This window comes from Podarcis gaigeae (assembly GCF_964106915.1).
Source record: "Podarcis gaigeae genome assembly, chromosome: 2".
NCBI classification, from domain to species: domain Eukaryota; kingdom Metazoa; phylum Chordata; class Lepidosauria; order Squamata; family Lacertidae; genus Podarcis; species Podarcis gaigeae.
The window spans coordinates 115,011,981-115,024,586 of NC_139679.1; the positions used below are offsets into that span (position 1 = coordinate 115,011,981).

Consider the following 12,606-nt stretch of genomic DNA (forward strand, 5'->3'; position numbering starts at 1 on the left):
GAGCGCTGCGATGCGCGGGGGGCGCACAAGGTTGGGGAATCTCGCCAGGTAAAGGTGAGTTGAGGAGCCCGGGAGGGAGGTGGGACCCCCCCCCAGCTGCAGCAGCAGGAGGGAGAGGGAGCCGCCAAGCAGGAAATCCGTGGCCGTGGACAGATGGAGCTGTATCGGCCAACCACCCGGGCTGGGGACTGTCTCCAAAGTCCTACTTTCCCATCCGCGGACCTGCAGCAGAGCAAGGCGCACGGATGGGCAGAGAGAGGGGAAGGCGAGGGGATCGGTTTGGGGCGAAGAATCGTGGGATTGTAGAGTCGGAAGGGACTCCAAGGGTCATCCAGTCCAACCCCCTGCAATGCAGGAATCTTTTGCCCAACGTGGGGCTGGCACCCACGAGCCTGAGATTAAGAGTGTTCTGCTCTACTGACTGAGCTGCGCACGGATATTTCGTGAACGGCCCACCCTGGTGCGTCTTTACTCCGAGGCAAGGCTGCCAGCCCGAGCCTACACACATGAGACTAAGCGCCGATGAATTTGGTAGGGGTAGACTTGTGCTGCAAGTCACTGCGTGGTGGTAGTCAGCCTGCATAGGATTGCAGAAGCGGCTGGGGAGCCCGCCATTGAGTTCAATGAGACACACAACACAGGTAAGTAAGGGTGTGTTTGGTGGACTGCAGCCCATGTACTCAGCTGCCTGGGAGTAAACCCATTGATCTCAGTGGGGTTTCCTTATGGGTATGTGTGTATGGATGGGGTGAGAGAATTGACGTATGGTGGTTTTGTGGTTGTGCTGAGTGGTGGATTTCCTCCCCAGCCACCCGCCAGGGAGAACCAGCCAGTTTTTAAATCCCTGCTCTTAGCCATGAAGCTCACAGGCCCCATGGGGCCAGTTGCATGTCACTCAGCCTGACCTACCTTGACCGGTTGTTTTGAGGGTAGGACCTGAACGCTTTGGAGGGAAGGCAGAATTAGTACGTTTTTATTCTGCCTTCCCTCCAAAGAGTTCAGGGAATATGATTGCGAAACGGCCTCCCCCAGAGCGGCTGGGCTGGCTTCTTCTCTGAAGCCTTTTCTGCGCCAGGCAAAGACATTATTGCTCTAACCAACTAAGCCAGCCAGCCAAAGCCATTACTTCAATAAAAAGAACTGGTTAGGCAAGTTTTCTCCTTATAGATTCTACCCCACAGATACAGGGCTGGAAGGGACCCGGGGATATCACCCAGACTGTTCCTCCCTGCCCCAAACGCATATCAATATACAGTGTGAAATGAAATCACATATTAAGATACAGGTCAGGTATACTTATTCTTATATAATTTATTAACAATAAAAATGTTTAGAAGCATATTTAAGCTTCTCTGAAGAAGACCCCCCCTCCCATCTCCACCCCCTGCCCCCAATTTGACAGTGCCCTGAGGCCAGACTAGCTAAATTTCCAGCCAGGCAAGTCTTCCCCACGTGGTTGCAGAACAAGCAGGGGCAAGTAAGGGTGGCAGCCTACCAGGAGGGGGGGGGGGAGGAACCCAAAACTGGCTGGACTGGTTATTTCACTTTCAGGCTACTTGAAAGGAAGGGGGCGAGGCTGGCTCCCCCCACCCCCATACTCCATAGTTTTACCTGTACATGTCAGGCAGGCAGGCAGGCAGGCAGATTTTGCACCAGGTTGTGTCCCAAGTATTGCCAAACGCAGCTGTTTTCTGCGTCTGTCCCCTCCACGCACAAACAGTTTCTGACATTATTTGTTTCAACAATCGGAAAACCCAATTTACAAAGTAGCGTGTATGATTGAACTCGGGGGACTTTGTTCCCATGTAAATCGGAGACTTTGTGCTCCCATTTTTGGCACAATTACTACTCAAGTAGTAAGTATTTTGCTGGGCTCAGTGGGGCTTACTCCCAGGCATGGGCGTAGCCAGGGAGGGGTAGCTACCCCAAAAATAAATAAAAATCACTGAAAATACATAGCTAGCTGATGTTCTGCCCCCCCCAACAAAAGACCCCCCCCCTCAACAAAAACCCTGGCTACTCTCCTGCGGGGGGAGTAAGTGTGCATCTGGGTGGGTCGGGTCCCCACCCTGCGTGGCTACGGAAGCGGAAAAGAGCTCCGAAAAGGGTCCTCCTGAAAGCACATGAAAAACCGTGGCAAGTTACAGCAGCTCCTAAGAGTTATTTCTCTACTCTTTGCCCTTGCCAAAATGGAAATAATGTTTGCATTATTCAGAACTGAGTAATGACAGCCACAATGGCCTGGGAGTTGTTTATCAAGGTGCCAATCAAAAGGCTATGAGCTGTGATCGCCACCTTCCCCAACAGTCAGTCAGCCTTCCATGGCCTCTGAGCATGTTCAGAATTCAGTGGAGTATTTCAGGGGGTTTTTCCCCCTCACCTTTGAAAAAAAACATTTTTTTAACTGCCTGAATATTTTTGAACCATTTGCAAACCTTGGGGTGTCCTCAAGCCTGCTGATATATATTTTTGGCTACGTAAAGATTGGCACTTTTGCTTTGAACGTTGGGAACAGAAGGAGCAATGGCTGAATGGAACCTCCATGGGGAAGTGGGAGGGACGGACGACGACAGCAGCAAAGTCCTGTCATATAGCTGGCCTTTGCCGGGAAGAGAACTCTGGGCCAAATGGACTCTTGGCTCGATCCATTTTGTGGGTGCTTTTATTTGATTCTCATTTCACCTTCTTCCAGGACAGGGTGCATGGCCAGGAATAAAAGTGGCGGACCAGAACGTCGCTTGTGCCAGTTCCAGAGGAGAAAATGGAGGAAGGAAGAAGAGACCCTCGTCTCGGCCAGGCTGGGAGGTTTCTGTCTGGTGTTGGCACACAGCTGGTTAAAGGGGAGCTAGATGAAGACTTGGTCCAGCATTGGGAGTGGCAGAAATCCCAGGAGGGAACTGGCTCAGAAAGAGGCAAATCCCAGGTGCCTGGATTTGTAGGCCGGGACGACGTAGCATTATCTTCAGCATCGCTGAAGGCCATCGCCGACGGCAACCGTGGGCCGAGAGGAAAGTTGGAGTCTCAGACCTTGCTGGGTCTCGTTGGGAAAGTCCCCAGAAGTCAGAGTTCTTCACTGAGCGTGGAAGGAGGGGTTCTGGAAAAGGAGAGGCAACGGCAGCGATTCAGGCAATTCTGCTACCGGGAGGACGAGGGACCCCGGGAGGTTTTGCGGAAGCTCCAGGACCTGTGCCGCCGGTGGCTGAAGCCTGATTCTCGTACAAAGGAGCAGATCCTGGAGCTGGTGATTCTGGAGCAGTTCCTGGACATCCTGCCCTTAGAAATGCAGGGCTGGGTTAGGGGCGATGGCCCTGAGACCTGCGCCAAGGCGGTGGCCCTGGCAGAAGATTTCTTACTTTGGAAGGAGGAGGTCGAAATGCAGGAGCGCCGGGTGAGGAAATTTTGTTAACTTTGGCCGTCCCAGGTGACTCTGACGACATGCCGGCAGCTCTGCCTTCTTTGGTGGGATGATAATTATTATTATTATTATTTATTATTTATTATTTATTATTTGTACCCTGCCCATCGGGCTGGGTTTCCCCAGCCACTCTGGGCGGCTTCCAACAAAGATTAAAAATACATCAAAATGTCACACATTAAAAACTTCCCTGCCTTCAGATGTCTTCTAAACGTCAGGTAGTTGTTTATCTCTTTGTCATCTAGTGTGAGGGAGTTCCACAGGGTGGGCGCCACCACCGAGAAGGCCCTCTGCCTGGTTCCCTGTAGCTTTGCTTCTTGCAGTGAGGGAACCACCAGAAGGCCCTTGTCGCTGGACCTCAGCGTCCGGGCTGAACAATGGCAGTGGAGACGCTCCTTCAGGTATGGCGTGGCATTGCTGAAGGTTGGGTTTTCTATAAACCTTTGAACCAGAACATGATTTCAGGAAGGAGAGGGCTATTGAAGGCTTCTAGCCATGATGGCTATTGCTTGCTGGTTTCTCACAGGCATCGTGTTGGCCACTGTGAGAACACAATTCTGGACCATCGACCTGTGTTCTTATGGCCTCCCTGTGTCTCATTTATTATTATTAAAAAGGATTAATTGCTTGCTACCTTCACAGTCTCCAAGTAGCTTACCTCGAGATACATAGGCATCAATTTATTATACCACAGAAAAGAAAATTCATGCAAAACCCATGCAAGGTGTGATAGCCCACAATACAGCCCCCCCTTCACTCTAACAGTAATCAAAAACTTTGGCAGTGCACTAATAATCAAACCGCACTTCCACCCACAAACCAGCAGCTAAAAGAAGCATGGGAATGTTTAAATAATTATCTAGGGGACAAGGGTTCATCAAGAAAGACCAGGTTATGTTTAGAATGATACCGCATAGGGAAATGTTCCCTGATACCAAGATGAGGGATTCTATGGAATGCAGGTAGAGAGAACTGATAAGAACAATGATCTGTTGTGACCTTGACGGAAGCGTACAATAGATGAGCCTCCTTATGTTTTGGTTCATCTTTTTTTCTTTCTTTCCCCCCTTTTTTACTTTTTCTTTTTCTCCCCCCCCCCCTCCTTCTTTCCTTTTCCTTTTTCCTTTTCTCTTTCTCATAATGGCTTATGTTCTGTGCCATGTATGTTGATATTTTTTGTAGTTTTTTAGCTTTTCCATTATTACTATTATTAAGGATTTTTCTTTTGTAATTTTGGTTGTTTATCTTTATCTGTATTTCTTTAAAGCAAAATAAAAATATTTTAAAAAAGAAGAAAAGAAAGAAAGAACCAGAACTCAAACACCCACACTCCCCTCCCTTGCCTGGAAGTCAGCCATGGCAACCCAATGTTTTTTTGTTGCTTGGTTTAATAATAATAATAATAATAATAATAATAATAATAATAATAATAATAATTTATTATTTATACCCCGATCATCTGGCTGGGCTTCCCCAGCCACTCTGGGCGGCTTCCAGAAAAATATTAAAATACTGTAATACATCAAACATTAAAAGCTTCCCGAAACAGAGCTGCCTTCAGGTGTCTTCTAAAAGTCTGGTAGTTGTTGTTCTCTTTGACACCTGGTGGGAGGGTGTTCCACAAGGTGGGTGCCACTACCGAGAAGGCCCTCTGCCTGGTTCCCTGTAACTTGGCTTCTCGCAGTGAGGGAACCGCCAGAAGGCCCTCGGTGCTGGACCTCAGTGTCCGGGCTGAACGATGGGGGTGGAGACGCTCCTTCAGATATACTGATCTTCCCACCCAGCCAAAAGGCAGCTGCTGCAGATCAGGAATCACAGCTAAGGAACCCCTCCAACCTCTGCTTCTAAACATCCCGTGAAGGAGAGCCTACCAGTTTAGCTGTCTCTGTTGCTGCTGCTTAGGATCCTAACCCACCTTGCTGGCTACTGCTTATACCACAATACTACTAGGTCTGATGGATTTTGGTCCTGATCCAGGAAGACCTTTTTCTTTCCAAACAGCCTTAAGTCTTCCAGATCTTCTGACCATGCCCTGCACTGTGTTTCAGATTTCGGAGCCATTTAAGAAGGCAACCGGTCCCCCCAAAGCCAAACTCGCCTCTTCGGAGATTACGAAGGCACAGCCCTACATGGAAGTGCAGCCAGTGGGTGATGGAGGCCCCCACCTGCCACTAGGTAATGCTTCAGAGACCCGATGCTGCTCACCTGTCCACCCCCTGGCATCACAAGGACGTCCGGTGATCCATTTTTGCGTGCGTGGTCTGAATTCGAATGCTGCTGGCAAAAGGCACAGCATTTTGCAAGTGCCAACAGTCAGCGCCTGTGGATGGGAGGGGAATTGCAGGGGGTGCCAGCCAGCTGATTGGTGGTGTTTGCAAACACTCCCCCCCCCCTTATTGGCTCAGCTGTGTCTTTCCCCGTCCCAACACCTGATGTCAGGCATGATGATGCATGCAGGGCAGGTGGGTGTAGCTTGGCCCAAACTGCCTGATGGGTCAAAGGAGGAGACCTCGTGGGCCTGATCAGGCCTGCAGGGCAGAGGTTCCTGACCACTGGCATAGGCTTTGCTTGTAACTGGAGCACCCGGTAAAGTACATTTTTTGATTGATTGATTGATTGATTGATTGATTGATTGGCATTTCTAAGCGGTGTGCACAAAAAGCAATACACAGAAAATGGGGTGATCAAACAATAAAAATGTTTGAAAGAAGCAAAAACCACCTTCAAATGCCTGGATAAACAAGAAAGTAGTAGTAGTACTAGTAAAGGTAAAGGGACTCCTGACCATTAGGTCCAGTCGTGGCCAACTCTGGGGTTGCGACGCTCATCTCGCTTTATTGGCCGAGGGAGCCAGCGTACAGCTTCCGGGTCATGTGGCCAGCATGACTAAGCCGTTTCTGGATAACCAGAGCAGCGCACGGAAACGCCGTTTACCTTCCCGCCGGAGTGGTACCTATTTGTCTACTTGCACTTTGATGTGCTTACGAACTGCTAGGTTGGCAGGAGCAGGGACCGAGCAATGGGAGCTCACCCCGTCACGGGGATTCAAAACGCTGACCTCCTGATTTGCAAGCCCAAGAGGCTCAGTGGTTTAACCCACAGCGCCACCCAGTAGTAGTATTTATTAGTCATGCACCTGAAGTTCAGCAGGGAAGATACTAGAAGAAATAATTAAACAGGGAATGAATTAGCAGCAGAGTTTTTGGAGACTGGTGAAGGGGGACGCCTTGAATGGGGATGACACCTATGTCTTCCATTGTACTTCCTCAGCACCCTTGCTGATTGGGCAGTCTGCAGTGGCAGGAAGCAGTAGTGGATTCTGGGAGTTGTGGTTTGTTAAGGGTCCTGAGAGTTGCTAGGCAATCCCTATTCCTCTCACACAGCTACAATTTACAGAGTGGCTTGACCATCTCTCTTCGCGAGGAACTCTGGGAATTGTAACTCTGTGAGGGGAATAGATGGTCTCCTAACAACTCTCAGCATCCTTAACGAACTACAACTCCCAGAATTCTTTAGGGAAAGGCATGGCTGTTTAAGTTAGCATTGTAGTGCTTTAAACATAGGGTGTGAATGTGAGTTAGGTCTCCACAGCAGGGTGTCACTCATGATTCTGTTCTCTTTCTGTCAGGGGACAGGCAAGTGGCCAAAAATGAGGAGAAGCCTCTTGAGCCAGGAGCATCGACACAGGCGGAACTTTCTGGAGGCTCATTGGACAAAGCCAAATGGGATTTCCCCCCATTTCCTCAAGTGGAAGATGTGCCGAAAAGTCAGCAAAGGGGAGACAGGAAGGAGGGAAGCTACCCAGGGCGGAGAGGAGGAGGAGGAGAAAAACTGATTTGGGAGAGAGATGGTAACAAACTCCTAAATCGCAACACCTTCCAGGAGAGAGGGAACAAGGACAAGAATACGAGGATGAGCCCTGGCTGTGGAAAAAGCTTCAGCCAAACCCTTGATTTCCAGAACACACAAACTGAGAAAAAGCTACACCAGCGTACAGATGGTGTAAAAAGTTGGACATCGACCCCTCAGCAGGAGAAGGTCCAAGAAGGAGAAGAGTTGTATATGGATTGTGGAACCAGCTTGGATGAGAAAGCACATCTTAGTGATCCTCAGAGAATCCCTGCAGGAGAGAAACCCTATAAGTGCTCTGAATGCGGACAAAACTTCAGCCAGGGCTCTGATCTTACTGGAGACGGTCTTCATATATGTTCCAGTTGTGGGGAAAGCTTTATTTCCAGCTCAGCCCCCAGAAAACAAGAGGGAGCCCAGACCGGAGAGAATCCGTCTAAATTCTCAGAAAGTGAAAAAGAATTCCCACAGCCCGATGATCCTCAACAGGAGGAGAAGCCGTATACGTGTACAGACTGCGGGAAAAACTTCAGCTTTAGGTCAAGCCTTGTTCGTCACCAGAGGCTTCACACTGGAGAGAAACCGTATAAGTGTTTAGACTGCGGGAAGAATTTCAGCCAGAGCTCGAACCTTCTTAATCATCAGAGAATCCACACGGGAGAGAAGCCGTACAGCTGCACAGACTGCGGGAAATCGTTCAGCAACAGCTCGAGCCTGACGTCGCACGAGAGAACGCACAGAGGAGATAAACCTTACAAGTGCTCCAGCTGCGGGAAGAACTTCAGTTGCCATTCGGTTCTTAGGATCCACGAAAGAATTCACACGGGCGAAAAGCCGTACGAGTGCCCGGAGTGCGGGAAAAGCTTTAGCCGCAGAGAATTCCTCATCGGCCACCAGAGGACTCACACGGGTGAGAAGCCGTACGAGTGTTTGGAATGCGGGAAGAGCTTCAGCCAGAGATCGAACCTTATTAATCACCGGAGAAGCCACACGGGAGAGAAACCGTTTGAGTGCACAGACTGTGGGAAAAGGTTTAGTCATAAAGCATCCCTCCTTAAACATGAGAGGAACCATCTGCATGGTCTGACAATGGAAAGGGGTTCAGCCAGAGTTGAAGCCACCTTGCACATGGCAGAAAACACATAAGGGATGGAATCATATACTTGGTGAGGCAGAAATTAATGCAGGAGAGATTGTGAGAACTTATTACTTCAGTTTTTAGGTGAGGTCCAACCTGAGAGAACCTGTGTAACTGCTTCGGCTAGGAGAGAACATCGCTGATGGGCCACAGAGATTCCCCTCACACTTTCTTTTTTCTGTTGCCGTTCACATCTTCACAACTTAAGGCCCAGCCTTCCCAGTTCCACATCTACCCTTCCTAATCTCTTCAACATATTATATCATGGGTAGGCAAACTAAGGCCCGGGGGCCGGATCCGGCCCAATCGCCTTCTAAATCCGGCCCACGGATGGTCCGGGAATCAGCGTGTTTTTACATGAGTAGAATATGTCCTTTTATTTAAAATGCATCTCTGGGTTATTTGTGGGGCCTGCCTGGTGTTTTTACACGAGTAGAATGTGTGCTTTTATTTAAAATGCATCTCTGGGTTATTTGTGGGGCATAGGAATTCGTTCATTTCCCCCCCCTCAAAATATAGTCTGGCCCCCCACAAGGTCTGAGGGACAGTGGACTGGCCCCCTGCTGAAAAAGCTTGCTGACCCCTGTATTATATTCTGGCGTCGTTCCTTCATGTGATCAGCATCTCACACAGATTCCTGCAGATCTTTGGCCTAAGACTTGTTGCTCAAACTGTGGCTGCTGTCGCCACACAAGGTGTTCAGTTGGTGGTGTAGTGTAGTGGTTGCAGCCGCAATTCTGCAACCAATTCGCATGGAAAACAAGGTGTGCTCTTTAGAAAGGGCCATAACTTGGGAGCAGAGCATCTCCCTTGAGCACAGAAGGTCTTGGGTTCAATCCTTGGCCTGTCTAGGGATTAGATCTGAAACCCTGGAGAGCATCAGTGTCAATAATACTAAGCTAGAAGGACAAATGTTCTGACTCGGTATAAGGCAGGTTTTCATGTCCCTGCAAAGTAAACAGGCCTGGCCTTACACATCCAGCAAATACAAGACCTCTCCTTATTTTTCTCCACAAGCATCTTGGGCATCTTTTTCTTTCCCAGGTTTGCTACGAACTAGCCCAGTTCAGTCCATACATTTAAGGTGCTTTGATAGTGCTTTAAACTGTCATGGCTTCTTCCAAAGAATTCTGGGAACTGTGGTTTTCTGTGGGTATTGAAAGTTGTCAGGAGACCCCTATTCCCCCCTCACAGAGCTACAATTCCCAGAGCGGTTTCATAATCCCTCTTCACACTGGACTCTGAGAACTGTGGCTCTGTGAGGGGCCTCCTAAGAACACCTTTAACAAACTACAGTTCCCAGAATTATTTGTGATGTGACTAGCCTGTACTGTTTCCTTGCCAGAGTCTCACCACACACAAGCCCTCCTTTGAGCGCAGCGGAGGATTGCAGCTGTAGGATTTTTATTTAATTACGTTTTCCTTATCATTCTTCCGATGAGCTCTGGGTGCGAGTCATGTCTCTCTTCTGCACCCTTCCCGTTTCATCCTTGCAACAGTCCTGCAAGGTAGTTTGGTCTGAGAAACAGCAACTGTCGCAACAGATTCCCCCATTCCAGCTTCGCCTCTGCCACAGATTCACTCAGTGGCCTGAGGGAAGCCATTTATTCCTTCATCCTCAACCTGCCCTTTGCTGCCACATTCAGTGCAGAGGGTGATAACACCGACCGACCTCACAGGATCGTAAGGTTGACCGAGATGTGCTTTGACTACTAAAAGCACAGATTTAAGTGCCTAGGACTTGCTGATCAGAAGGTTGGCAGTTCGAATCCTCGTGATGGGGTGAGCTCCTGTTGCTCGGTCCCTGCTCCTGCCCACCTAGCAGTTCGAAAGCACGTCAAAGTGCAAGTAGATAAATTGGTACCGCTCCGGCGGGAAGGTAAATGGTGTTTCCGTGTGCTGCTCTGGTTCGCCAGAAGTGGCTTAGTCATGCTGGCCACATGACCCGGAAGCTGTATGCCGTCTCCCTCGGCCAATAAAGCGAGATCAGTGCCGCAACCCCAGAATCGGCCACGACTGGACCTAATGTTCAGGGGTCCCTTTACCTTTACCTAGCTTAGTGTAGCCAATCCAGAAACTTCTTTTTCCTCCTCGAGAGTAGAATGGGGGCAAGCTCCTTTCTTCATAGCCTGCTTCCAGCTTCTGGCAAGGAAGGGATCTAGAGAGCAGTGGACCAGCTCAGTACAGTGGTACCTCAGGTTACAGACGCTTCAGGTTACAGACTCCGCTAACCCAGAAATAGTACATCGGGTTAAGAACTTTGCTTCATGATGAGAACAGAAATCGAGCGGCAGCAGCAGGAGGCCCCATTGGCTAAAGTGGTGCTTCAGGTTAAGAACAGTTTTCAGGTTAAGAATGGGCCTCCAGAACGAATTAAGTTCTTAACCTGAGGTACCACTGTACATTAACCAAATGTTGCTGAGGAACACACACAGTGAAAAGAAGCACTTTTAAACATAAAACAAGTGAGCATTAGAACGTTATATGCTGGGCCACACTAAATCCAGAGAATTTAGGCTTACCAAGTTTCTAGTCCTTCAGAGGTTGGGATTAGTCTAAATTGGTTGCACTGAGTGAAATTTCAGGGCCCTCCAATATTTGGTGCAGGGACTTGAGTAGCTCTTTGTCTCTAACCCTAACCCATCAAGTTAGTAGAGGCAGAATAAATTGTGCAGACTAGCAAGTGTTTGCGAGCTTTTTGGGGGGTTGAACTGAAAACTCTAACTTAAACTTCAGTTACATTCATCACCAGGTGCCAGTGTTTATCAGGGGAAGGCAAATACAAATTGCTAAAGGGGCTTGGAAATTTTTTGGAAGCAGTTTAGATTCTGGTGTATTACTGTATCTGTGAATGAAAAAGATTAAACGTCGTATTTCAGCCGTGCCCTAGCTATTGCTTATTAGGCTGTAGACTTTGTTGCATTCAAAGGCACCCTATGAAGTGAGTATGGGTGATATCCAACAAAGGTCCCATCTGTACTGTACATTTAAAGCACTATTATGTCACAATAAACAGTCATGGCTTCCACCAGATCATGCTGGGAGCTGTCGTTTGTTTAAGGGTGCTGAGGGTTTTCAGGTGTCTCCTGTTAAGAAGAAGAAGAAGAAGAGTTTGGATTTGATATCCCGCTTTATCACTACCCTAAGGAGTCTCAAAGCGGCTCACATTCTCCTCTCCCTTCCTCCCCCACAACAAACATTCTGTGAGGTGAGTGGGGCTGAGAGACTTCAGAGAAGTGTGACTGGCCCAAGGTCACCCAGCAGCTGCATGTGGAGGAGCGGGGAAGCAAACCCGGTTCCCCAGATTACGAGTCTATCGCTCTTAACCACTACACCACACTGGCTCTCCAGAGTAATTTAGCAACCAACCACTCTGCCCAAGGAACTCCGTGGGGTTTGGGCTCATGAAGGTCCCCCACCCCCAGGGAATACTAGGCTGGGTGGATCAGTGGTCTGATTCGATGTAACGCAGACGCTCTTCATTTACAAACATGAACCTCTTCCTTTATCCCGCCCCCCCTTTTGCACCTTCAGGAAATCTGCACTGCCCAGTATAGAATTATAGAATCATAGAATTGTGACCTTTTTTGGAGAAATACACCTGTTAGCTTGGATATCGTCGTCTTTTTGCAGTGTCAAACTGATGTGGACATTGACTGTATGGGCTACAGGCAGGCTTAACCTCATTGTTGCTGTTTGTTAAAAGATCCAATAAAAACTGATTTTTAAAAATATGAAGTTATATGTGTATTTTATATAACACACAATTGATTTTTTTTTTTAAATAGCACCATAGAATTGTAGAGTTGGAAGGGACCCCAAAGGTCCTCTAGACCAACCCCCTGCAATACAGGAATCTCAGCTCATGCATCCATGACAGGTGGCTATTTGACCTCTGCTTAAAAGCCACCAAGGAAGGAGTCCACAACAGCTCTCACTGTTAGAAAGTTCTTCCTGGTTTTTAGCGGGAATCTTCATTGGTTCATGTCCTACCCTCCGGAGCAGGAGAGTGCGAGCTTGTTCCCTCCTCCATTTGACAGCCCTTGATTTATTTGAAGAGTGATATCCTATCTCCTCCCAGTCTCCTCTTTTCCAGGCTAAACATACCCAGCTCCCTCAATCAACCATTTCTCATATGATTTGGTTTCCAGACCCTTGATCATCTTGGTCGCCCTCCTCTGCATGTCCCAGCTTGTTAATATCC

General features: G+C 48.5%; 1 protein-coding gene across 2 annotated transcripts; it reads left to right on the plus strand.

Annotated features, from left to right (window-relative positions):
- On the plus strand, positions 1-11,280 carry LOC310837359 (uncharacterized protein). Of its 2 annotated transcripts, none has more exons than XM_083723813.1 (4): positions 1-54; positions 2,693-3,388; positions 5,464-5,590; positions 7,044-11,280. In XM_083723813.1, exons 2-4 carry the CDS (start codon positions 2,762-2,764, stop codon positions 8,408-8,410), a joined length of 2,121 nt encoding a protein of 706 aa, XP_083579939.1. In that variant the 5' UTR covers positions 1-54; positions 2,693-2,761; the 3' UTR covers positions 8,411-11,280. The 2 variants fall into 2 exon arrangements, with proteins under 2 accessions (XP_083579939.1, XP_083579940.1); XM_083723814.1 differs by having other exon boundaries at positions 14-48; positions 7,044-9,028.
- The last annotated feature ends 1,326 nt before the right edge of the window (positions 11,281-12,606 follow it).

What these genes read in the sequence shown, in the direction of transcription:
- LOC310837359 (XM_083723813.1), top strand. Translation starts at nt 2,762, where the DNA reads ATGGAGGAAGGAAGAAGAGACCCTCGTCTCGGCCAGGCTGGGAGGTTT. An exon ending in TCGAAATGCAGGAGCGCCGG is followed by an intron (nt 3,389 to 5,463) that starts GTGAGGAAATTT and finishes ACTGTGTTTCAG; the next exon opens with ATTTCGGAGCCATTTAAGAA. An exon ending in AGGCCCCCACCTGCCACTAG is followed by an intron (nt 5,591 to 7,043) that starts GTAATGCTTCAG and finishes TCTTTCTGTCAG; the next exon opens with GGGACAGGCAAGTGGCCAAA.